General features: G+C 40.5%; 1 protein-coding gene across 1 annotated transcript in view; it reads right to left on the bottom strand.

The window, feature by feature from the left end:
• The window catches only part of Adgrv1 (adhesion G protein-coupled receptor V1), a 535,393-nt gene that overhangs the window by 81,720 nt on the left and 430,914 nt on the right, over positions 1 to 22,759 (bottom strand). The window contains exon 89 of the mRNA XM_052159654.1: positions 6,359 to 6,516. Within this exon, the coding sequence (XP_052015614.1) occupies positions 6,359 to 6,516 (158 nt within the window). The remainder of the gene's footprint in view (positions 1 to 6,358; positions 6,517 to 22,759) is intronic.

Below are 22,759 nucleotides of genomic sequence, written 5' to 3'. Positions count from 1 at the left end.
CTGATGATTTTTTTGAATTTCCCCAGTTTCTGTTGTTATTTCTCCCTTCTCATTTCTGATTTTGTTAATTTGGATACTGTCTCTGTGTCCTCTGTCTAGTCTGGATAAGGATCTATGTTGATTTTCTCAAAGAATCAGCTCCTGGTTTTGTTGATTCTTTGTATAGTTCATTTTGTTTCTACTTGGTTGATTTTAGCCCTGAGTTTGATGACTTTCTGTTTTCTACTCCTCTTGAGTGTATTAACCTCTTTCTTTTCTAGAGCTTTCAGGTGTGCTGTTAAGCTGCTAGCGTATGCTCTCTCCAGCTTCTTTTTGTAGTCACTCAGAACTATGAGTTTTCCTCTTTGCACTACTTTCATTGTGCCCCATAAATTTGGGTATGTTGTGACTTCATTTTCATTACATTTTAAAAAGTCTTCAATTTCTTTCTTTATTTCTTCCTTGACCAAGTTATCATTGAGTGGAGCATTGTTCAGCCTCCATGTTTATGTGGGCTTTCTTTTTTTGTTTGTTTGTTTGTTTCTATTGAAGATGACCCTTATTCCATAGTGATCTGATAGGAGGCATGGGATTAGTTCGATCTTCTTATATCTGTTGAGGTCTGTTTTGTGCCCAATTATATGGTCAGTTTTTGAGAAGGACCATGAGGTGCTGAGAAAAAGGTATATTCTTTTGATTTAGGATGAAATCTTCTATAGATATGTGTTAAATCCATTTGGTCCAAAACTTCTGTTAGTTTCACCATGTCTCTGTTTAGTTTGTGTTTCCTTGATCTGTACATTGAGGAGAGTAGGGTGTTGAAGTCCTCCACAATTATTTGTGAGGTGCAAGATGTGCTTTGAGCTTTAGTAAAGTTTCTTTTAGGAATGTCTTTGGTCTTAGTCTATGTCTTTCTATTTGGGGAATTGAGTCCATTGATGTTAAGAGATATTAAGGAATAGTGATTGTTGCTTCCTGCTATTTTTGATGTAATTTTTATGTTTGTGTGGATATCTTCTTTTGGGTTTATTGAAAGAAGATTACTATCTTGCTTTGTCTAGGGCATAGCTGCCCTCCTTATATTGGTGTTTTCCAACTATTATCCTTTGTGGGGCTAGATTTGTGCAAAGATACTGTTTAAATTTGGTTTTATCATGGAATATCTTGGTTTTTCCATCTATGGTAATTGAGAGTTTTGCTGGGTATAGTAGTCTGGGCTGGTATTTGTGTTCTCTTAGGATATGTATGAGATCTGCCCAGGATTTTCTTGCTTTCATGTCTCTGATGAGATGTCTAGTGTAATTTTGATAGGTCTTCCTTTATATGTTACTTGGCATTTTTCTCTTATTGCTTTAATATTCTTTCTTTGTTTAGTGCATTTGGTTTTTTGATTATTATGTGAAAAGAGGAATTTCTGTTCTGGTCCACTCTGTTTGGAGTTCTGTAGGCTTCTTGTATGTTCATGGGCATCTCTCTCTTTAGGTTAGGGAAGTTTTCTTCTATAATTTTGCTGAAGACATTTATTGGCCCTTTAAGTTGTAAATCTTTGCTCTCTTCTATACCTATAATCCTTAGGTTTGGTCTTTTCATTGTGTCCTGGATTTCCTGTATGTTTTTAGGTATAAGCTTTTTGCATTTTGCATTTTCTTTGACTGTTGAGTCAATGTTTTCTATGGTATCTTCAGCACCTGAGACTCTTTCTTCTATCTCTTGTATTCTGTTGTTGATGTTTGCATCTATGACTCCTGATTTCTTTCCAAGTGTTGTCTCCCTTTGTGATTTCTTTGTTGTTTCTACTTTTGTTTTTAGGTCCTGGTTGGTCTTGTTCATTTCCTTCACTTGTTTGTTTGTGGTTTCCTGTAATTCTTTAAGGGCTTCTGCCTGTTGACCTATATTCTCTTATATTTCTTTAAGTGATTTTTGTGTTTCTTCTTTATGGGCTTCTTCCTGTTGACCCATGTTCTCCTGTATTTTTTTAAAGGAGTTTTGTGTTTCCTTTCTAAGGGCTTCTACCTGTTGACTCATGTTCTCCTGTACTCCTTTTTTTTAAAAAATTTATTTATTTTTATTGAATATTGTCTTCATTTACATTGCCAATGGTAAAACCTTTTCCAATATCCCCCCTCCCCTAAGACCCCCTAGCCCCTATTCTTCCTCCTCCCCCCGCCTCCACATATATGCCTCTCCACCCAACACACTCCCTCCGCCTGCCTTGGTTTCCCTTTGTTGGGGCCTCTGTTGAGCCTTTACCTGACCAAGGCCCATTCCTCCCACTGATGCCCAACAAGGACTTCCTCTGCCACATTTTTGGCTGGAACCATGTGTACCCCTTGGTTGATGTTTCAGTCCCTGGGAGTCTTGGGGCATCTGGGTGGCCAAAATCATTGTTCTTCCCATGGGGCTGTAAACCCCTTCAGCTCCTCTGGACCATCCTCCAGCTCCTCCATTGGGAATCCCATGCCCAGTCCAATAGTTGGTTGTTAGCATCTGCCTCTGTATTTGTAAGGCTCTGGCAGGGCCCTTCTGGAGACAGCCATGGCATGCTACTTTTGGTATACACTTCTTGTCGTCCATAGTAGTGTCAGGGTTTATTGACTGTCTATAGGATGAATCCACAGGTGGGAGTTATTTATATCCTTGAAATCCTCTATCAGCATCATGAGATGTGATTTTAAATCCAGATCTTGCTTTTCTGGTGTGTTAGGGTATCTATGACTTGCTGTTGTGAGAGAACTTGGTTCTAATGGTGCCATGTCACCTTGGTTTCTATTGGTAATGTTCTTGCATTTGCCTTTTTCCATCTGGTTATCTCTGGTTTTAGCTGGCGTTGCTGTCTCTGACTGTTGCTTATCTGTCATGCAAGCCTCTGTATCTGTGCTCCTGGGAGGTCCATTCTCTCTGTGTACACAGGCATGTAGGTACTCCTGGGAGACCCTCTCTCTTATGGTTATATTTGGGTTTGTAGCTCTGTGGCCTTGATCAACTCTGGGTGCATGTGGAAATCGGAAGACTCCTGTCCCAGGCTGCCCCTAGATTCTTGTGTCCTCAGGTTTTCTGGCTGTTTCCTTTGAGCAGCAGGGGTGGTCCTGCCTGTGCTGTCTGGCTTCTCTGCACTCCTGAGTGGTTAGCTACCTCCGTGTACCACTTGGCTGTGGCAGAGGATGGTCCCAAGCTGGAGACAGAACCCAGAAGGCTCCTGCCAGAGGGTTCCGGACTTAATCTGAGCTGCGGAAGTGGTTCTGTGTTGTCAGGCCTCTCCGCACCTCTCTGGGTGGCGAGCTACCTCCCTGTGGCACGTGGGTATGGCATGCTGTGGCTCTATCATCTATCTATATCTTTCTTTCTTTCTTTCTTTCTTTCTTTCTTTCTTTCTTTCTTTCTTTCTTTCTTTCTTTCTTTCTTCCTTTCTTTCTTTTGTTGTTTCTTTCTTTCTTTCTGTCTATATATCTATCATGTTTAATCTCATGAATATGCCATCTTTCACATCAGAAAATACAGGTGAATAAGTTATCCCCTCCACGGTGTCTAATCTTAGGATTCAACTCTGCCTCAATGAAAATGTAGACAATAAGTAAACAAACAGATGTGGGTTGGTTAATAAAAACAAACAGACACAAACAAAAATAACCCTTATATTTGAAAGTAGATTGAGTAGGCTGCTGTGATGCCAGTAATTAGGAGGCTGAGACAGAAGTATTAACTGAGATTGAGCACTCTGGGCAACACAGTGAGATTCCCCCCATTTCAAACAAACAAAGAAAAACACCAGATAGGTTACTATAGCCATTGTGGAAAACAGCTTAGCAGGTGTGATAGTTAAATGCTATCACCTTATAGCCAAGTCTTCTCCTATATACACACCTAAGAGGAATAAATATGCCAAAACCTACACATGTACGTTTATGTAAGTATTGTTTATATTAGCTCCAAAGAGAAAGCAACCCAGAGGTCTCTAAATGATGGAAAGATTTAATGGACTCCTTTTGGTGAACTATTGCTTGGCAGTAAAAAGATACCAGGTATAATAAAAGGTCTCTGTCATGGATGAACTTTGAGCATATTATGCTGAGTTAAGAAGCCAGACATGCAAGACCACATGTTCTAGGATCCTACTGTATGAAACATTCAGAGCAGGTCTGTGATTACCTGGTGCTCAGGGGAGTGGGGAATGTGCATTGATGGCTGATGATGAGTGTGAGGCTTCTTATGTGGCTACAGAGACCTTCTACGTTAGATTACCAGATTGCCGTGAGGTTCCACAACTATGTAAACACGTTATCTCTCCACAGGCTGGATGGGCTAAGCAGAGAACTTTATATCAACTGCATCTCAGTAAAGCTCTATTCGACAGAGAGTGGGGAAACGCTCTGCGGAGTGGCTCACAGGGGCCCTGCATGTTCCTCACTGTGTTCTACTGTTCACACCGCACTCTCTTCCAGACCTCTGAGTTGGATCAGAGTCACATTTTAAGGCTTGTGCTTGTTAGTTTCCCTTCAGTTTCAGATTGCAATTAATATTGAATAGAAAACATTTCTTTCTTTATTCGTCAGACTTTGCCATTGGAATGGTTTTGCTGTTGTCTCCCCAACCCCCCAGCCCCTGTGTCTCTCAGAGCCCTCAGGGAGAAGGTGATGCAGTGGTCTTTCTTTTTCTGTGGGGGGTGTTATAGATATCAGCTCTAACCTTGAAGAGCTTGGCCCTGGTATTTAATGAGATGTGTCTGTATTCTTGGGTTGGTCTATTCCTTTAAATCGAAGCTGAAGCTATTACAGCAGCTCTCCCTCGCTTCCACCATGAAGAACCCATCGTCTGTGTCTTCCTGTCATGGGGAAGAATCTTACAGCTTCCACTTGACCACCACAGCAGATGACACCTTGCAGTCACATTATTTTTTGTCTCAGGAAATATTAAGGTTTTTGTCTCAGATTTTGTGCTCTATTTTGTGCTCTCTGTCTGGTCCATAGAGATACATTAATCTTATTTTTAATATTCTTTTGTTAATATGTTATCTTTAGCTACTATTTGAGTAGGGAAGAAAGGTAATAAAACACTAATTTACAGTGCCACTTAAAGTGGATATTTTAAAGGTCAGTGCATCCTATTTTAACAAAACGATTTGAGCAAAGTATTAAACACAACCGCATTTTAGTACAGTGAGTCACATAGTAGGTGAACATGTTCCAGGTTCTAAGACAATTAGCACTTCTACATAGAATATTACCTTTGTATTAATAAACTTAAGGCCATTTGTGACTACAAACACTTCTCTTTACACATTATTATGCCAAATGAGAGATGGGAGAAGAGCTGTCAAGGTACCAAGACCCTGGAGCTACTTGAAGAAACACACAAGAGTGAACTTCTCATCTGTCGATTAATAATGCTTTTGTACCCTAATCCAGTTTTGTGGCAAGAAAGCTGTATCTTCTCCCATGTATCTTTTGAGTGATAATATCAGCTAAACCCTAGTAAGGAATTAGACATGAGTTGAGGGACTTCATGGGTATCTTGCTTAAATTCTGACAAGCATCTAAAAATGTAATTAATTCCCTCAAGATGGCCACTCACTCAATATTAGATTTGTAGAAGCTGAAGAAAAGAAAGATCACTGGCCCACAAGATAGCCCTTTCCCAGTTCAAAACTTGCCCATCAATTTCTCCAGTGTTTAAGTGACGATTTCTGTCTGTAGGTGTACAGTTATTGTTCCTAGTTAAGGAAATTCTTAGGAAACTCTATTCTAAGCACAACAGAAAGAGAATCCGACCATAAAAACCAGTGCTGAGCATGATTCAAAGGGAAAAAATGAGGCACAGTGGAAGCCAATTTGAGCTGGAAAGATTTGCACTGTTAAGTAAGCAACATGTGTAGCCACTTACGAGGCTGTCTGATTACACATGTTTTAAAACATCTGTCCGCACAATCAGAAAGCCACACGTTCTGTGTGCAGAATCCAGCACTCCCGAGCACCACAGAGGTGTGCTTGAATCTGACATCTCAGAATCTACCGGAAGTGAAATAAGTTTACAGGTTGAATGCAGGTTGTTATTGCTTAAGTTGGGGAAAGCCTAGGAAGCGATTCCCGAAGCTGGTGACTCACTAGCCTGGTCAGTGACACCTTAAGGGAAACTGGAAACAGCAGTAAAATCCACAGGCCCCGAAGGCGGGAGGAGAGCTGCCAGGAAGTTCCAAGCAGAAGACAGCTTCGTTCAAGGCTGAGCTGTGCTCTGAAAGCTGAGACTTTCTGCATCCTTTCATTTCATTTAGAAACAAAGTAAAACAAAATGACAGAATCCCCAAAACAAAAGTTCTCCATGGCATCTCTGGCCCTGGAGAAGTAAGTACCCATCTCTAAAATAAAAAAAACAGGTCCTTGCCAACCTGCTGCGTTTGTTCGTCCTCTGAAGACATCATCATAGCCCTTCCACTGCGGCTTCAGCTGGTAGGCATGAATGAACACCACGAAAACCACCACGAGGCACATTAGAGGGACCAGGGCAGCCGTGAACAGAGCAGCATAGACGTTTGGGATGAAGCACCTGAAAGGAGGAAACAAGCAATAACTCAGACAAGCATAGCGTCAAGGTGTGTGTGTGTGTGTGTGTCTGTGTGTGTGTGTGTGTGTTTATACACATATGTCTATATAAGTATTCAATCCTTCCTCCACTCTGCACTAGCTCTTTGAATATAGGTGCTGGCAGAAGCCAATTTTGTCTTTCACGGACTAAAATAGTCATAGGGGAGAAGCTACAGGTTTGTCTTTGCTTCACTGAGATGGTTCTATACTAAGCCTGCCTCTTGGGAAAATAAGAAAGTCTCCAAGTAAGTATGCCAAATGACTCTGACATTTGCACCCTACATTCTTCAGAGACTTAGAGTACATGTATGCCATTTTAAATGTTTATGGGAGGGTAGAGAGTTAGTACACCTGGACCTCAGAATTAGAGTCATATTGAAGTATATCAGTGCATTTTGAATAACAGATATTAACAATATTTAGCCTTTCTATGACTTCATTTATCTTTAAAATAAAAGTTAAAATGGTGTCTACAGTAGAAGTCATTATGAAAATTTATTGAATTAGTTTACTAAACACGAAAAAAATTTCTTAAACCACCTTTTCTAGACTTACGGAAAACCATTTCTGTATCTTGTATCATGTGGGCCTGCGTTTTTAAGAGGAGTGCTTTGGTCCTCCGACATCTGACTGGCTGTCCTCCTGCTGTCTCTCTAGCTGTGATGTGCAGTATTTCAAGGTCCTTCCCTTTGCAGACAATTGTCCAGCTGAGCAAACAGCTCCACCTCCCTCCAGCAAAAACAAGGGTTTGCCTCATGAACTACTGATTAGGGAATCCAGTAATACCTCTGACACACAAACATTTGCAAACAAAGCAGGGTTAAAGGAGAAGTCATACACACACACACACACACACACACACACACACACTTTTTTTTCTTTGTATTTTCAATTAGGGTTTCTCTGTGTAGCCCTGGCTGTCCTGGAACTCACTCTATAGACCAGGCTGGCCTTGAACTCAGAAATCTGCCTGCCTCTGACTTCTAAGTGCTGGAATTAAAGCTGTACACCACCACTGCCCAGCCTTTATAATCTTTAAAAAGAGAAAAAGGGGAAGTCTGTATTATAATGTGCTAGGATGCCTTGGTATATTTTGATTGGGAATGTTAATTAGGTAAACTAAAGAGGGCTTTTGGTTCCTAGACTTTAATATTTTGATGGGTGAACCTTGGAAGTCTGCCTCAGGTGGAGGAGGTGGCCAATAGAATAGACCTTGGTGGCTAGCTTAGGTAAGTAATGTAACAGTTTTCAACAAGGCAGAGACAATCGGAGAGAAGGACCAGGCCTGCCACAGCCATGTTTGCCACACTTGAACTGGCCAGAGTTCCTTCAAGGGCTATAAGAGTAAATCCCATGGTAGGTGGCAGATAGAACCTGTGATTCCTGTGACTCGGGCTTTGGGAGGAGCCTGGAAAATGCTAAATAATTGCATATTCTGAATTATAACACAGTCTTAATTTCTTGTCTAAGGCCTTACTTAACTTAAAAAATAGCATTCTTTTGGTTTTCTAGCAATAGAATTTTTACCGGGGTATAAGGAAATTTATAACATATATTTTAAAAAAGGGCCAACGATAAATGAACTTTTTCTTATGGGGTACAGATCTAAACAAAGAATTTTCCCCTGAAGAAATTCAGATGGCCGAGAGGCACCTTAAGAAATGCTCAACATCATTAGTCATTAGGGAAATGCAGATCAAAACAACCCTGAGATTTCACCTTACACCAGTCAGAATGGCTAAGGTCAAAAACTCAGGAGACAGCAGGTGTTGGCGAGGATGTGGAGAAAGAGGAACACTCCTCCACTGCTGGTGGGGCTGTAAGATGGTACAACCACTTTGGAAATCAGTCTGGCGGTTCCTCAGAAAACTGGACATGAGACTTCCAGAGGACCCTGCTATACCTCTCCTGGGCATATACCCAAAGGATTCCCCGGCATGCAATAAAGACACATGGTCCATTATGTTCATAGCAGCCTTATTTATAATAGCCAGAAGCTGGAAAGAACCCAGATGCCCCTCAAAGGAGGAATGGATACAGAAAATGTGGTATATTTACACAATGGAATACTACTCAGCAATTAGAAACAATGAATTCACAAAATTTTTAGGCAAATGGTTTGATCTGGAACATATCATCCTAAGTGAGGTAACCCAGTCACAAAAGAATACACATGGAATGCAATCTCTGATAAGTGGATATTAATTAGCCCAGAAGCCCTGAATACCCAAGGCATAAATCACATAACAAATGACTCCCATGAAGAAGTATGGAGAAGGTCCTGATCCTGGAAAGGATTGATCTAGCATTGGAGGGGAATATAAGGACAGAGAAAAAAAGGAGGGAGGTGATTGGAGAATGGATGGAGAGAAGAAGGTTTATGGGACATATGGGGAGGGGGGATCCGGGAAAGGGGAAATCATTTGGAATGTAAACAAAGAATATAGAAAATAAAAAATATTAAAAAAAAACTCTAACCAATGAGAATTTCTTCCCTCTCCAACTAAATAATTAAATGCTGGTAGCTCTGAGTATTTGGTCCCATTAAAAGGATATGAGGCAGTAGGAAACTTGTGTCATGGCAGAATATTTTATGAACTAAGCTAGGAACAAATTCTGGAAGAAATGGAATGGAAGCCTAAGGAGACAGAGAGTCGTGCACACACGTCAGGGCAGCGGACTAACACGCTGGCAACCACGGCTTTAAGAGATCTGGAAGAAACCAGAGAGTTAGATGAAGGCCATGCATGCGGGTTTCCTTTCTTACAAAGGATTAGCAAAGCATGGTTTTAAAATTCCCAGCTCACCAGCTTCAAAGGACTCTAGTGTCTCTCCCTCCCGGGCATTGGACTCTCTTCTGTATTTTAGGTTTTTACAATCATGTACCATTTTGAATTTTGATTTTCCCTTCTAAAATCTGATAGTTTCCCCCTTTTATTATCAGACCATGCTAGTGTTTCCTGTCAGACTCCACTCTCTCCTCTATTTTTAACCAAATGCAACAAGCAAATGCATCTCATTATTCTCAGATTTTCCTCTCCCAAATTGCCCCTCAGCATTCACAGAGCCTGGGACTCCTCTCTAGTTTAGTGAGGTTGTCAGCAGCACCAGCAGTTCTTTATGCTGTCTGAATCATTTTCCCATGTGCCACCTGACTCAGCTTTCGCAAACATGGATGGTGTGGTGTGGGTCTTCCTTCCACTTTGCTTCTGTCTGTGTGAAGTCAGCTCCCGAGTGGTTCAGAAGCAGCAGCAGCTCAGCGACACACTGCTTCGAGTCACTGACCTTGCTGGGAGGGGCACAGGGAACTCACTGTACTGAAGACTGTGGTTTGAGCTCATCTAAATTATATTTTAAAGAACAAGCTGACCCTGGTGGGCTGGGAAATGTGAAGACATCCAGCTGGCTGACATCTGGGTCACAGCTGGGTCACATAGGTAATGAGATGGGATGGAGGAAATGTAAGAGTAATAAGTGTCCAAAGTCTAGATACTTCTCGGCATCTCAGCGATGCTCACAGGCTGCTGTGCCCGTCTCCTTTAGTACTTTTCCTTAGCACATCTTCAGAGATGGCATCCGTAGCAAAAGGCACACTTGTCTCCACCGTTTCTTCTGAACACGTAAATTCACTTACTGTATTTGGAAAGTAATGGAGATGAACTGTCTGCTTTATTCTGTAAATTCACGAAACATAATCTATCCAGAATATCACTATTCAATATTTGATAAGGATAAATAAGTATCCTCATTGAAAACCAGTCTGCTTTGTATAGAAAATGAAGTATATCTGTTCACTGGCTTAACCAGATGAAGAATAAAGATATACCCACCATGTTGATAAATGCATATCATTTGTAAATAAAATCTGAGTCAATACTATGTTCTCAACATTTCTTTGCATTGATGGCCAGCTTATTTTCTTTCCAAGAATGATGATTTGATTTTACACATATTTTATTCACCTGTGGATTTATATATGTAGGGATGCTTAAATTAATGTGGATGTACCCATTTCCCAGATCATCAGAAATAACAGGGGATAAAGGATAGAAAATGACAGGTCTTTAGCCCTTAACAAAGGAATACATTTATGAAAGATTAGAGTGGAAACAATATTTTAGATTTAAATAGCTGTCTAGAAAGAAAATATGTTACTCTGAACTTCTGTTGTAAAGCATATAGCAATTTTCATAATCATAATTCATAATTCTAAAGTGTATTTTTGTTAATATTTGAGTTTTACTTCTTTTGGCTGGTTTTGTTTGTTTGTTTTGTGCACTCTGTTTTTGAGACAGGATCTCTCTAAGAAGCTCAGACAGGCCTAGTATGCAGACATGCCTGGTCTTGAACTCACAGAAATCCATGTGCCACTGCCTCTTGAATGATGGGATTAAAGTCACCGTGTTTGGCCTTGGGGTTTCTGTGAGACAGTATGACTCTGTGAACCCCACTGGCTAGCTGCTCACTAGTACCCCAGGCTGTTTGCTAGGGAGTGATCCTCCTGCTTCTGACTCCACAGATGGCATGCACATATCTCTTAATTTGCCTTGAATCTTTAACCTTTAAACTACAATAATATTGGGATTAAACTGCAGCTAAACTTTACCAAGTAGAGTGTCTCATTGGGATAGTTTGTGGACTTAAGAGGTCAGAGAAGACGGAAGTAGAGTATCTTTCTAAACTGAAATATTTGCATAATTGAGATTAGCTTAAATCTTAGCACGACCATTGATAGCAGTAATTGTTACGTGCAAGATAGGACACTGCATCAATACATGAATTAGACACAAAACAGGATAATAATCTGACTAGCTTGATTGTATGTATAAAGGCAATGTCACCCATACTATAAAAGGCCAGACTGCTATAGCATTAATATGTTCACTGTCACCTGTGATTTTGAAAAATAGCTACAAATAAAGATAGTGATAAATACACCCACACCCCATTTAAGGACAGGAACCATTTTTTAAAAGATTTTACAGAGAGCTTTGTACCTATGTTTGGGTCCTAGCACTCTTTCAAAGCCATTCACCTAAAAGCATGTGGAGAGAATTCAGTATTTCTTGTCTGAAACACTCAGTAAAAGTCTAGCCAATATATCAATACCAACCATGTACTGGGTGTACTGGAAGGGCCTATAAAAGCTGCTGCACTATAGTCCACTGGAGCCACACCCACAATGAATGCACCGGGCTTCTGAACCTAGTCTCTCAACAGGAGCGTCAGTCCCAGCTGGAAACTTCTGGACCATGCCAACGCTCCGTGCACACAGACGCCTTCTTCCCTCTCTCTTCTCTCCTTGCATGTTTATATAGAGATAGAGGTGGACATCGATATAAAATATAAGCTTGAGCAGTATTTTGGTAGTCATGACTGGGACATGAAGTAGGTTGAACAGAGTCAGCAAATTAATCATTACCTCTTTTTTAACAGAGTAGTTGTGGGACAGTCCAAGCCAGGGATCTTCGAGCTATGGTGCGCCCAACAGCCCGAAGATCCCAGAAGACCAGCAGCAGAAAGAAGCAAAGCAGCGATTGGAGAGGCTGAAAACTGCAGGCTGAGCATTCTGACTGCAGAAAGAGTGAAGCTCACATTAAACTGAGCGCATGGAAGACGGAGTGGTGGGGTAGGAAGCCAAGGCGTGCCGGGGGCTGGTGCATGCACAGCACAAGAGAGCAGCCCTCCCGCTCCCACAGCGCCACAGCTTCTGGGGTTCTCCGTCTATGAGAGAAAGCTGGGGAGCACGTGTGAGTGAGGGGAGTGTAGATATCTGTAACAACCCAGGAGGGAGAAATGTTTTTTGAGACACAGAACACAGCCTTGATTCCAGGGGCTAATTACAGCCTGCTAAATTTTTTCCCCCTGTTTCTAGAACATCCACATGAATGTGTAGGTTACAACTCTACCCATGTCCCTTCTACATTTGAACTGGCTTTGGTAGGATTTTATAATTAATGCAGTGGCCATCCTTAAAACATATCCAGTGAATACACAATAAAGAAGGGGAGACAATGTAGCTTTGTTGGTGGTGGCCTCCGAGAGAGCATTTCTCACTCTGTAGCTCAGGCCGTCCTTGGACTTAACTTCTATACAAGGACTTAGACAAAAGTGTCCAGACCAAACTCATATAACGTTTCTTTAAAAGACCTTGCTCTTGCTACAAGGAGAGGGGATGTGGGTGCTTTTAACTTCAGCACTTGGAGTCTTAGGAAGGAAGCCTGTGAGTATGAGGTAACTCAGGCTATAGTGAAACTCTCACTCAAAACAATGTCAAACATAAATAAGGAAACGAAATACAGTAGCAAAAAAGCATGGTTCTTGATTAAGTGGTTCTCAACCTGTGGGTTGCAACCATTTTGATAGTGTGCTGGTCAAACAACCCTTTCACAAGAGTCTTCCAAGACTATTGAAAAACACAGATATTTATATTATAATTTATAATAGTAGCAAAATCATAGTTACAAAGTAGCAATGAAAGTAACTTTATGGTTGGGAGTCACCACGACATGAGAAACTGTATTAAAGACTCACAGTATGAGGAAGTTTGAAAACCACCACTGTGGACCATGCAGAGGCACACCAGCACCTTGCCTGCCTTTGTTCTCTGGCTGGTGTTGTTAGCTGCATTGCTCTCATCAGTCTCAATAATAAAGCAAAATACATATGCACAGTGAGCTACGCCAATGGGTGATAGACTTGAAGCACTAACAGGATAGAAGTAGTTGATAAAAAAGCAGTCTGAAAGCAATGCTGCTCTAAGAGGCTTGTCTCCCGGCACTCAGCTCTGGGCCAGCTGTGCCCTGAATGGAATGACATGTGTGCATCAGCTGGACAGAGCTTGTCAACTCTACACCAGGTAGCCCCCGGTGCACCAGGCCCCTAGAGAATTCATCAGGAAAAGGTCGAGCTGACTTCTTATCTTTGCACAAACTAATGCTCTATGTTCTCTCATAAAACCAACAACTTGGCACTGGAAAATGTGATTGTCCTAGATCATTCAAAGGTGGCTTGCTGGGACCTCTTTTTACCAGGCTTCTGAATAATCATAATACTTTCTTGTGTCTGGTAATGGTAAAATGATAGGCATAACTTGGTAAAAAAGATTTATAGAGGTGACTGTGAAAATACAACATTAGTGTTACAAATATTTACCCATCTCTGTTATCTCTCATTATCTATCTATCTATCTATCTATCTATCTATCTATCTATCTATCATCTCTCACTTGTCTATCTGCCTGTCTATTCATCCATCCTGTATCAGAGCCTCCCCACCCAGTCTGATCTTATGAGAAGTCTGTGGATCACGGGCCTCTACATGTGACACTCACACAGCTTTGTTGAAGCGAAGTACACAACACATGGGCAGGTTATAGTAGTTTCTGATCTCAAGAAGTGGAATGACTTTTGGAGTTTTACAATTTTAAACCCATTTTTTGTGTGGGTTCTGTCTTTGTTCTTTAATGTTAAATCTGGGATTTCAATAAACTCAATGAAGATGGCTTAGGAGAAATAGATCCATGTGACATGTTAGCAAAAATGTTATTTAGTAATTCTTACACAAAGGCTGTAGGCCTTGAAGGGAAATTTGGTAAATGTTCTTATAAAGCCCTTGTGTGGGAAAGCCTGTAAAGGAAGCACGGGTGGGCCTGTCCTGAGGGCATCACTGTGGGGCTGTTCTCAGTGAGGTACATGTCAGAGGAGCAAAAACTCAGAGTGAAGGCTGCGGACTTTAAAGAGGAGGGTTCCCTTTATAGAAGGATCACTCCAGTCTTAATTAATAAGATTACATAGAATAATGAGCACATTACAGTGTCGGGCAATCCCCTGGCTCACATGCACTGCACTCTCCACAGGCACTCTGCTCTGCCTCCCAGAGTGCTGGGATCAAAGGCGTGTTCCACCACCGCCCCGCCCGGTGAAACTTCTCTTCTTAAATAGGCAATTCAGGTATTTCTTAAACATGACAAAAGCTACTTAATGTATATACTTATCATTTCTTCATGGGAGGAACTCAAAAATCTCTTCTGGTTATTTAGAAATATATAACACACCGGTGTTCTGTGTTTGTCTTACTGTACAACAGAACACCAGAATGTTCCTCTCTTATGCCCTCGTACATCTGTGTCTCCTGACTCACTACACTGACCCTTCCCCATCCACTTCCCTCCCAGGCTGTGGTAAGTGTGACTCTATCCTTTACGTCTAAAATCCCAAGCACCTTAGACTTCCTACATGAGGCTGTTCTATGCTAACAGTCCTTATATTCTTTGCTTAATTTTCTCAATATAGTGTCCTTCTCATCAGTTCACACTGCTGCAAATTAAGGGATTTTTCCCTTTAAATAGATGCATAGTGTTCTGTTTCCTTCACCTACCAATGTACTGTTGAACATTTAGGTTGATTCTAAAACTTAGCTACTGTGAATAGTGTTGCAATAAATATGGAGGGGAAGGTGTCTCTTCAATGTGCTGATTTCTGTTTCTTGGCATATAAATCGAGTAGTGAAGTGGCCGATCTTGTGGCATTAGAGCTTTACATTTAGGGAACCTCCATATCACTTTCCATAATGGCTGTATTGTTGGCTTCACTGACAGTACTGTCCAAGTGTTGCCAGCACTGACCATTTCTTGTCTCTTTTTTTCTTCTTTAAATAGTTGTTAAATGAGCTGGATGATATGCCAATGGTTCTGATCTTTCATGATAATTACTGGTCAAGGTGGCCCTTTCTGACTCACTGTTTGCATTTGCATGGGAAGAGGCCTACAAAGTAGATATCCTTGGAATCTGATCTTTGCTTGAAGATTCTAATGCCTGCCCTGCTTAACAGAGTCTAAGCCTAACTGCTTTCACATATGGGTAGACAGACCTCCAAACCTACACTGTCCTAGACATTCTGAATTATAAAATTTGGCATAAAAACAAGGATTCCACAAAATGATAGAATGAAAGCAGAGTCTTACAAATGTGAACTGGGATGCAGATAGGCCTGTCTTTAGACCCTGCCTACTGTTTAGTAGCTGTATGACCACAGCTGAGCCTATGAGTTTTGTCTGGGTAACATAAGCTGTTTTTTATAAGTTCGTTGGGAGGAATATGTGAACTGGTCAGAGAGGGCAGGAAGAATGTGAGAGGCAGAGGCAGTGGTTGGCCACAAGGAAACAGTGCCCTCTTCCTGTTCATGTGGACTCACATGGGGCATCACAGCAGCACCAGACCTGTGCATGCCCAGCCAGGCAAGATCCAAGTATCAAGAGGGAAGATGGCCACAGAGTTCCACCCATAGTCACAGAGCTATTGGCAATTGTAGCTACTGGGAGAGGAAGGGTCAATTTTCACTACAATTGTAACCCTTGGTAAGTCAAACGTGCTCCAGTAGAAGGCCACACATCCAAGGCTATTTGGACAGCACAAATTGGTGTTGAAGGGGTTAAAAAAAAAGGGATGCCAAGTTCTATGGGAAAAGACTGTGTGGATTTGGGAGGAGCTAAGGGAATGAGGGACAGTATGGTCAAGTTATATGAAATGTTGAGAGAAAATGTCATCTAAAGTGTTAGCATAATGTGCTATATTAAATGAAGAACCATTGAAGAAACACAAAATAAACATATGCAAAACTAAACTGATTATCATAGCACTGACATGTGGAAAAGTCTAAAGAATAGGAAGTGGGCTCTCTAGACAAGCAGTCTGCTAATACCTTGATTTTAGAAGTCCCATTCTATAATAGTATGAGAATGAATATTTGTTGCTCATGTAACCAAGACTGTATTTTGCCATAGTAGCTCACTCTGGCAAAGACTATTTCCTTTTATGTTGTTTCAAAATCCTGACAAAAGCAATTACATCTTTGTGATAGTTTCTTCTCTTTTCTCTTCAGCAAAGAGGTATTGAATCTTCCTTTGGGTTCCTTATTATTTATCTAAGCTTCTAAGGCTCATCAAGATGTTTATAAAGATATATTCTGAACATAAAATAAGAGAACGAAGCAAATGTGGAACCAGAAGTGGGTACCCAAATGCCAAATGAATCGCACGTTCTTCTTAGTGTGCTCACATGAGCTGGCCCCCCTTCACTGTGACACACAACTCTTCTCAGTGTGAGAGAATTGTGCTTCCTGTGAGATACACTAGGCAATGTTCTTCATCTTCTGAGTGTGACATGCAGTCTGAAAAATAGGTTACTACTTACTCAACATGCATTCAGTAAACATATATAAGCATGCTAATTGCTATTTTCTAAGTGTATAGAGTTGGGTAAGAGATGTTTCACAGCCTAGAATGAAAAAATGTTTGTGTGTAATGTGTTAAGTATGGTAGCAAAGCTACCTGAGATGCCATGGGAATGCCCCGAAGGTTGAGGGGACTACTGTGTACAGAGAACTTACCAAGGAAAGAATGACATAGAATTAAGAAAAAAAAAACCATCTGTTCCTTTAACAGCCTTATGTGAAAATGGGTTTGACAGTCTTGGGGGTGCTATGTTCCTTTTTCCAGACAATGACAAAGGAAGCTCAAGGGTCAACAACAACAAAATCAGTTGTGTTTCCTGTTGCTTCAGGAATCATCTGTGGTATGTACTTTTAAAGGGAAGCAGAGTTTAAGATCTTCAGGAAGATAATATTATTATGATTAATCTTTGTTCCTCTGGGACCATAAAACTTTCAAGGCCAAAGATTTGTGTATGTGTAGACTGAGACTGGAGGCAGAGGCCAGCACTAATAAACACAGAGAATTAAAATGCATGCCATATTGGTCAAAAGATACAGGGACTGTATAGTTTACTAATTTTAGAAAGAGTATCTGGAAAGAAAGACACATCACTTTGTAACCTCCCCCAATGCAATCTAGATGAAGAAGGGTAATCTTGGAGAAAAATCCATCATACAAGGATTTCAAAAGAGTCTGACAATTAGGGATCACAGCTATATTAGGAAGGAGGCAGTTACTGAGCCAGTACTTCCTTCCAGGATGCTTCAACCCAATGAAGAAAAGACAAGATACAACACATAGATCTTGTATGAGGATCTGAGAGGAAGAGCTCAGAATGAACAGGAAGAAGCTAGCTAACTGCCCCTCAGCTCTACTTCCCTTCATTTTCCTTTAATGAATCAAATTTACCAACCTAAGAAAGCAAACAAATTTAACAAGTTAAAATTCTAGATCTTAATGCTAGACTTTCTTGATAACACTATTCCTTGTCATGAAATTACATTGTAAAGAAATATGATGCATATTGTTCAATGCTATCAGCTAAAGATAGCACAAGATCCATTCAGTAGATGATGCTAGGACATAGCTTTGGGGATTATACTATCCACACATTCTCTTTTTAGGAGCAAGTTTAAAAATAGATGTCAATCAGGCTATGAGATATGCACAAGTTAGATGGCTTATTCTTTAAAACAAACTTTTCAGTGCCAACTCACTGACATTAACATTTGCACTTGCTTAAAGATCCAAAGGAAAAGAGAAAGGAAAACTGGCCAGTTGTTCTGCAGTTTTGGAATAACCATTATCAAATGAATAGTACCAAGACACTGGTCAAATAAAGCGACTGGCAGTCAGCAGCCTATCATTAGTTAAGATGTTTAGGATTAAGCTAGGTTTAATAGTATTTTAGCTCTAGCTATTCGAATAGCTGAAGTTGGAGGATTCATTGAGCCAGGTACTTAAGGCGAACCTGTGCAAAAGAACAAGACTCTGTTACGACAAAAAATTAAGCAAAAAACAAAAAACACCAACCAAAGAGCATCTATGAGCTGGTCAGGAGCCCCAGACACAACTGGAGCAGATGGTTGCCTTGTCTAGCCCCAGTGGGAGAAGAATGCCTAATTCTGTACAGACTTGATGCCCCAGGGTGTGTGTGTGTGAGGATACCTGGTGGGGGGTACCCTCTCAGGTAAAGAGGAGGGGGAAGAGAGAAGACCTCTGGGAGGTGGTCCTGAGAGAGGGCATCTTTTGGGATGTAAGTAAATAAGACAATTAATTTAAAAAAGTTAAAAAATTAATTAAGAGGGGTTGGAGAGATGGCTTAGAAATTAAGACCATTGCTTTTAGAGGACCCAGGTTCAATTCCAGCACCCACATGGCAGCTCACAACTGCCTGTACCTCCAATTCTAGGAGATCTGGTACCTTCATAGACATATATGTAGGCAAAATGACAATGCACATTGAAAAAATAATTAAGAGATTTTTAATTTATTAAGATTTTAATTTATTAAGATTTTTATACCTGCCTCAGGTTGACATTTTCTCCATTTGAGTCCATTTTATTTCATTATAATTATCTTCAAATTTGTCTAGGCAGAAGCTATTCATAACTACTCTGAATGATAATGTTTGTGATGATTCTGAATGAACATTCAGGATAACAGCTGTTAAAATTCGATGACTCTATAACATGCATGCATTAAATTAACTAGTTAATTGATGTATCTCACATGGGGCTACCTCATTCTAAGTAGGCCACCATGTGGCGAGTTTGAAAATATAACTTCTTTTTTTAAATGCTGGACTAATTTGCTGGGATTCTAAGTGAGAAAAAACTACTCAACATAGATTTTACAACTTCTTTACAAAATGGCCATAAGCAAATCCATGAGTTCTGAGTCACCCTCGGGAAACACTGTGAAATGCTGCGTGAGCTGGAAGCAAACGGAAACACCTCCAAGCCATCTCTAAACCATAGAAGAATTCAGTGTCCACCTCCACGCTCATTACCCATCATCATCTCAAAAAAAGATCTTAGGATTTAATGTTCCCCAAACACTCACAGGCTCTATATTTAGTATTTCATCTCAATTATTTTACCAACACTCATAAAAACAATTTTACAAAAACTTTCAAGGTCAGCTTTTGAGTTCCTCCAAACTAATATACCTCCTACATTCTTATACTGGAAAATTCTCACATAAGTGTTGGTAAGGGAAGTTACACCATTCTAAAGAGCAACCAAATGGGTGAAAGTCAAGGATAATTCAGTACTTGCTTACCACTAAGGTTCATAGGGATAAGCTAGTGTTGTCTCCTAGACACATTTTGTTAAGGGAGAAAGAGCTGCCAGTTTACTAAGTCCTTAAAGGAAAGCTCTCCCTGCGTGTGTTGTCCTGGGCATGAGTTCAGTAGGTAGCTTTGCCCGCACGCTCAGGGCCTTGGGCTTGGTTCCCAGCATACCGATAAATATCGGTTGATTCAGCTCAGTAATCTTTTTTAGCTTAGTATTAGTTTTTGCTTGCTTACTTGTTTTGTCTCTATTACAGAAAAGCAGAATGTCCAACAAATGGTTGTTGTAATATGAAAGCCAAACCAATAAGCCTGAATGGTTTAAATTGGTTATAAGCTAGTTAATGTCAGTCACCTCTGGGTGACTTAACTGAATTGCCCTCTGATAAAATAATCCTGTGTTGGACTTCAAAAAATTAGTGAAGAAACTAAAAGGAGCTGCAACATCTAGTTATTTTTTTTTTTTACTTATTTACATTGTTCTATACAGAAAAACATATTTTGTTAAAATGAAGTTTGGTGATGAGCACGTGGTATCTAAGGACACTGAGGGGGACACTGTGACACAGACTGCAGGAAGCTGTGAAGCTGCAGGTCTCTGGAGGGGTTGTATGTAACACATCCATGAGTCAAGGGCCTTAAACAGGACAATCGGAGAAAGGGAGAACCAAAGAATAGATGGCAGAGAGTTTAAATAATCTCCATCTCATTTGTCTAGGAGGAGAAGGAGAAAGAGAGGGAAGGGGAGACAGAGAGAAAGGGACAGAGAAAGTATGAGGGGTGAATGAAGGAGGGGAAGAGGGAGAAAGAGAGGGAAGGAAAAAGAGAAAGGAGAAAGGGAGAAGAGAAGAGGAAGAGAAGGACGGGGGTGGGTGGGGTGGGTGGGGTGGGTAGAGTGAGTGGGGTAGGGGTGGGTGGGGGTGTACAATTGTGCTACTTGCAGACCCTCAGTGAGCCCACTGGAGCTGCATGGAGAATTAGCTCTGGTGTTAACACCTAAGTAAGAAATCTCAATAGAGACACCCGGGCAGCTTAGCAGACTTCTCTTGTAGCAAGCTAGAGGTCACTAAGGTGACTAAACCTACACGTTAAAAGTTTACTGGAGCAAAGTCTCACAAACATGTTTGTGGTGCATTGTGCAAGAGAAAGCTGGCACGAGATGATTCTAGTGTTTCCAAAAGAACCTTCAAGAAGGGTCGGAAGGGTTGCAGCAGAGAGAGCCCGCAGGTATCAATGAGTTGCCAGAAACTACAAATATTAAAGAATTTTCTAAAAGATAGCTTCCAATTTAAGACTGTACCAACTAAATAAACATGCCAGTATTTTCCTGCCAGCTTTTCTATTCTTTCTCCTTGTGTTTCAATCCTGGAGAACCAGAAATAAGTATTTGCTAACAGAGATAAAAGGGGGTAGAAAAAAAGGAAGCCGACTTACAGGTCACCCTTTCTGGTCCTAGCCAGAAGAGTTGTAGTGATAAATTAGAAGCAGCTCTGATGATTCTATTGAACAAGACAGGCAACCACCTAAGACACTGACTGAAGGAGCAACTACTAAGAATGATTAACAGTTGAAGAGGCTTTCCTGTATTTTATTTAGAAGCATAGACTTCTATTGAATCTATTATGAAGAAAAACACTAGGAGTAGAAGGTCAGTATGGTCACATTTTATGTAATTCTCAAAGAATACAAATATTGAATCTTAAAAGAATCAAGGGACAACACAGTAGTATTGTTTCATGATTATACTTCATCAGTCAAATATATTAATGAGATATAAAATTTAAAAAGTTGGATCACTATCTCCATTAGTCAGCATTCTGCCCTGGTTAACAAATGAAAGTGTTGTAAGGCATTATCCTCTACTGTCAGGTAAGGTTGTTAGGAAGGGATTATGTTAAAGGGCACTCACAAAGCTTCTCTAGGTTTATCAGAAATGTCCACTTCTGGATTCTGCCTGCCCCTGGAGTTGATCCTGTGCCACAGCTCCCCATAACCAAATGCCGATACACCTGTGAGCACAAGTGAGACCACCACTTCAGCTCACAGGGATCAGCCTGGAGCCATCAGGACACAGGAATCAAGGAGACGCCTAGGACAGAATCCTTCTGGTTCCTCTCTGCACCACAGAGCTGACTCTGTGGAACAGCTCTCCAAACCAAAATGCCTCTCAGAGAGAACTGGTCTCCCAGGAGTACTGACACACAGGCTTGCAGGAAGGACAAGCCACAGAGATAGGAAGACCAGCTAACACCAGAGATAACCAGAGGCAAGGGGCAAGAACTTAAGCAACAGAAACCAAGGCTACTTGGCATCATCAGAACCCAGTTCTCCCACCACAAAGAGTGTTGGATACCCAACTTACTAGAAAAGCAAGACTGATTTAAAATCACATCTTATGATGATTATAGAGGACTTTAAGAAGGACATAAATAACTTCCTTAAAGAAATACAGGCGAACACAGGTAAATAGGTAGAAGCCCTTAAAAAGGAAACACAAAAGTCCCTTAAAGAATTACAGGGAAACACAACAAAACAGGTGAAGAAATTGAACAAAACCATCCAGGATCTAAAAATGGAAATAGAAACAGTAAAGAAATCACAAAGGGAGACAACCCTGAAGTGGGGGCCTAGAAAAGGGGAAATCATTTGAAATGTAAATAAAAAATATATCGAATTAAAAAAAAAAGAAAAACCAAAGAAAGATATCAGGAATAAGAGATGTAAGCATCACAAACAGAATGCAAGAGATAGAAAAGAGAATTTCAGGTGCATAAGATACCATAGAAAACATTGAAACAACAATCAAAGAAAATACAAAAAGCAAAAAAATACTCCAAAGCATCCAAGAAACCCAAGACACAATGAGAAGACAAAATGTAAGGATTATAGGTATAGAAGAGAGTGAAAATTTACAACTTAAGAGGCCAGCAAATATCTTCAACAAAATTATAGAAGAAAACTTCCCAAACCCAAAGATAAGGATGCCTATGAACAAATGAGAAGCCTACAGAACTCCAAATAGATTGGAGCAGAACAGAAATTCCTCCCATCACATAATAATCAAAACAACAAATACACAAAACAAAGAAAGAATATTAAAAGCAGTAAGAAAAAAAGGTCAAGTAACATATAAAGGTAGACCTATCAGAATTATACCAGACTTCTCATCAGAGACCATGAAAGCTAGAAGATCTTGGG

Source organism: Apodemus sylvaticus, chromosome 16 (assembly GCF_947179515.1).
Source record: "Apodemus sylvaticus chromosome 16, mApoSyl1.1, whole genome shotgun sequence".
Taxonomy (NCBI): Eukaryota; Metazoa; Chordata; class Mammalia; order Rodentia; family Muridae; genus Apodemus; species Apodemus sylvaticus.
The sequence above is the reverse complement of the archived record's forward strand: the minus strand, read 5'-3'. Positions and strand labels throughout refer to the sequence as shown.